The 4,082-nt window shown below is 39.5% G+C and overlaps 1 protein-coding gene across 1 annotated transcript; it reads left to right on the top strand.

Moving 5' to 3' along the window:
• Nucleotides 1-1,251: 1,251 nt before the first annotated feature.
• On the top strand, nucleotides 1,252-3,081 carry rgs16 (regulator of G protein signaling 16). The gene is made up of 5 exons (XM_038715107.1): nucleotides 1,252-1,392; nucleotides 1,612-1,695; nucleotides 1,791-1,852; nucleotides 2,014-2,180; nucleotides 2,352-3,081. The coding sequence occupies exons 1-5, from the start codon at nucleotides 1,349-1,351 to the stop codon at nucleotides 2,556-2,558; spliced, it is 564 nt and encodes a 187-aa protein (XP_038571035.1). The 5' UTR covers nucleotides 1,252-1,348; the 3' UTR covers nucleotides 2,559-3,081.
• The last annotated feature ends 1,001 nt before the right edge of the window (nucleotides 3,082-4,082 follow it).

Genomic DNA, 4,082 nt, shown 5'->3' with positions numbered 1-4,082 from the left:
TATTGTTATGAAAGATTTCTGTTGCATCTCTGCTTTAATGAGCTACCTTCTCCAATTTGAAAATATGCCTAGAGGCCACTGTAAAGCAGTGTAAGTAATATGTTATAGTCTTCAGTCACGTGTTGCCTTAGATTATCTAATGTTCCTTTAATCTGAGTTACATGACAAATCCTAGATAAGCAACCAGCAGCCTGCCATATGGGAAATGGTCCCACTTCAGCTTTATTGTGTAGGGCAGTTGGTTGTGCATTCAGCTTGCTAACAGTAATATAATTAAACAAGTGTCAATACCACATTTCCTTCCCATCATTCCCTGGAATTATCACTTTTATCAGGCCCATAAAGAGGTTGAGTGTGTTTACCACTTGAATGGATCTTTGTAACCCTCCCTATTTCTTCAATTATGTCTTAAATGTGCACAGCAGGACCATGAACCGGGAAAAAAGGAGCACACGAGCTGTCAAGTAGGGATTTGACAACACAGGAAGTGATTGATTGACAAGTTGTAGTTAATAAAACACAAGTTTGAAGCTAAAAGTTATTCCAAAAAAAAAAAAAAATCTACAAAAGACTAAATATGACATAGATATATCTATAAATACAGATAAGGAGACAAGGATGTGGGTCACATTCAAGGATGTGGTCACATTCAATTGGTGTTAATGTTTCAGTGTATAAGAAACTGTGAGAAACTTTTGTGTCAAGTTTAAGGATATTCTAAAGGTTATTCCATTTCTGATCTGCAAAATATGTAAAAGCTTGCTTGCCAGAGCGTGTGTGCACAGCATTAAAAATATACACTGTTCTCACATCTACACACTGGATGGAGGTTTATTTTCTACTTTGATGTGTGTAAATAAGTTTGAAAGAGAAGGGTGGAAAAACATTGAAGGATTCACTACGGTGTGTTTTCAGAGACATGCAAGAATAACATTGCATAGAATATCAGTGGCTCAATCATTTTACAGTAATTTCCCAACCTCGTCCTTGCAAATCCTCCCCCATTTTATGACTCCATTACCCCCCCCACACACACACACACACACCCTGCCCCTACCCCCATCGCTGCCTCTCTCTCTCTCTCTCTCTCTCTCTGTCTCTCTGTCTCTGTCTCTCTCTCTCTCTCTCTCGTTCTCTCTCTCTCTCTCTCTAGTTCTCTCTCTTTGCATCTCTGTGATTGGCTCAGAGGCCTGATGTCATGTCAGAGGCAGGGGAGGTAGGACTATAAAATCTGTGTTCTGGCTCTGCTCAGACACACAGACAATCTCACTCCCTGCTGAGCATTACTAAACGGATATTTAACGCTACTTGACCAAGACACCACCCCTACCAGGTCCAACCTGCTGCTATGTGTAAAGGACTGGCATCGCTCCCTACTTGCTGCTTGGAACGGTACATAAATCTTCATGGCTAATCTGTGGGGATTTGGATGACAGGATATGGAAGAGAGTGCTGATGTTTTATCTTTGTGCATGTTTGTGTGAGCATTTGGGAAGATAAAAGAGGCTAAATTTAGACTTTTTGCTCAATTGTGATTTATAGTACTGGCTTGTCAGTGTGCAATCAAAGTCTTATGAAAAGAATATCTAACCTGTTTTCTTTTCCTCACAGGGCCAAGGAGCTGAAAGCAAGGCTGGGAAGCATTTTGCTAAAACCCAGTTGGAATATATCAGGCTGCAAAACAGGGCAAAATAAGTAAGCATCATTTTACCATATATTTTTTTTAATTTATTGTCAATGTGTGATTTGAAATTCTGTGTTAAATCTAACCTTGACTCATTTAATTTCAGGCCAACCCTGGAAGAATGCCTTAGGTGGAAACAGTCCTTTGAAAAACTTCTGTCTAGCAAACGTAAGTAAATATCTAGATATGTGCATTCTTTTTTACACATTTTCACACAAGAAAGGACATGCAAATGCCAGTGAAAGTATACTGTAGACACACTTGCACACATGCAGCCCCTGCTTGACCATTATGTACCAAAAGTAATCTAATGTCTTGTCTTTCCTCAGATGGACTGTGTGCCTTCACAGCCTTCCTGGTGTCTGAGTTCAGCGAGGAGAACATTGCGTTCTACTTTGCCTGTGAGGATTACAGGAGTACCAAGTCTCCTGCCAAACTATCAGCAAAAGCCCAGAAGATCTATGATGAATTCATCGGCAGTGATGCTCCCCGGGAAGTAAGGAAACACCAAATCTTAACAAAGGATTGAAATCTTAAATTAGATAGACATCTTAACGCTAAATACAAAAGCAGTTCTAACTGTACTACTAACTTTACACCAAAAAATGTATTCCCAGTTACATAGCCAGTATCTAATCTGGTTCTGTCCCCTTGTCCCTTTTACCAGATTAACATTGACCACGAAACTCGTGACATCACCAAAGCCAACATGCTGATGCTATCACCTTCTTGCTTCGACTTGGCCCAGCACAAGATCTACATGCTCATGGCCAAAGACTGCTACCCTCGCTTCCTTCGCTCTCCAGCCTACAGGGATCTAGTGTGCCAAGCCACAACAAGTGCCAAGGCCACCGGGCAGGAGAAGAAGGCGTGAAATCTCGGCGCAAGCTGCCAGAGGATTGTTAGTGGTCACCTCAAGTGTTGAGAAGGCAAGAATTCAGTGCTGCATCAGGAAGCCTCAAGTGGTTGCAGACACAGAAATCGGTGCAGCAGTTCATGGACGTTCTGTAGACGCCGTCAATTCGAAGATTGAAGAGAAAAGGAAAAGGTTGATGCCTTAAGTGGACTTTTGTGTGAATATAGACGCAGGTTGGACAGTAAAGTCAACTGAAAGTGTTACACTGAGTGACAATCAAACAGGAGAGCAGGCGAAGTGGGAAAAGCACTTATGTTTTGTGGTTGTGATGTACAGTGTCCCTCTGTCGAAGTCTTACAATGTTTGTGAACAGGCATGTAGGTTACTTCATGATTTAGTATTTATTTGTATTTATTTGCTTGTAATATATTTATTGCATTTTTACCAAAGATGAAAAATGTGCTATTTAATTTATAATATAATAATATTTATATCACTGTTGTCTTTTTTTTATGTACCAGCAAATAAACTAAATTATTTGAAAAATAAAGTATGAAAAACTACTAAATATGTTGTCCTTATTGAACAAAATCATTGCTTTAAAATATTTTGATCTTTGGTATATAAGAGTTTCTGAGCAGAGCCACATACTTACATACAGTAGCGCCAATGAAAAAACATTTCAATTACCCGTTAAGCCTCCACCATTGGTATTTTAAGTATCTCATTTAGCCCAGTGACATCGATGAAATATCAAATGTTAAAATATGTAAATAAAATGTCAACATATGGTCAGGTGATGTTGTGCACATAGTAGTGCAAATACCCAGAGTCGGCATGTTTAATCATTCACATTACCTGATATAAAAATGACTGATATATTTGCTCTTTATTATGAGGCACTCTGCAGCCGATGTTGTACAGAACTGTTATTCACCTAGGAAACTGCTCTGCTCTGTGTCATAAATATCTCAGACAATGACAGCATCTGTCTGTTCTGAGCTTTTGTCCCATATCGTGTGAATGAGAAAAAGCTTTCTAGCAAACAGGAAGCACAAAGATATGAAGTGACGGCATTAACGTAATAGGAAGAGCGATAAAACTTAGTACTACCTTAGCAACTGTTTGCACTAGCTGTCAATTTCAGGTAATAAATGACAGCAAGCTGCGAGCAGGATGGAGAACACCCACTGCTGTCTGCAAACCAAGCATGCAGAAAAGACATAACAGAGATAAAACAAAACCCTCCTAAGCCCACTAGTTAGGTAGTAATGACATTGATTAAACTGATAAAGTTGGTTATCTAATTTGTTCTCATTAAAATGTTAACTATTGCCATGATGATTACTTAAGTGCATTACATCAGCAGGCAGAGTACAAAATGATGCTGAATGTCTACTTTGTGTATTCAGATGTCATCAGTGTAGAGTGGAACCAGTGTCAGGCAGACAACAGCTGGCCCACAGGCCTGATGCATATGAACATCTCATAATGCTGCCTCCCTCTCCATAGTAACCCTTTGACATTTTTATCTAGATCTAA

Source organism: Micropterus salmoides, unplaced genomic scaffold (assembly GCF_014851395.1).
Source record: "Micropterus salmoides isolate LMB-PRFRI ecotype aquatic unplaced genomic scaffold, ASM1485139v1 Ms_hic_scaffold_13, whole genome shotgun sequence".
In the NCBI taxonomy this organism is placed as follows: Eukaryota; Metazoa; Chordata; class Actinopteri; order Centrarchiformes; family Centrarchidae; genus Micropterus; species Micropterus salmoides.
Note: the sequence above shows the minus strand (reverse complement) of the source record. Positions and strands in the feature narration are given on the sequence as shown.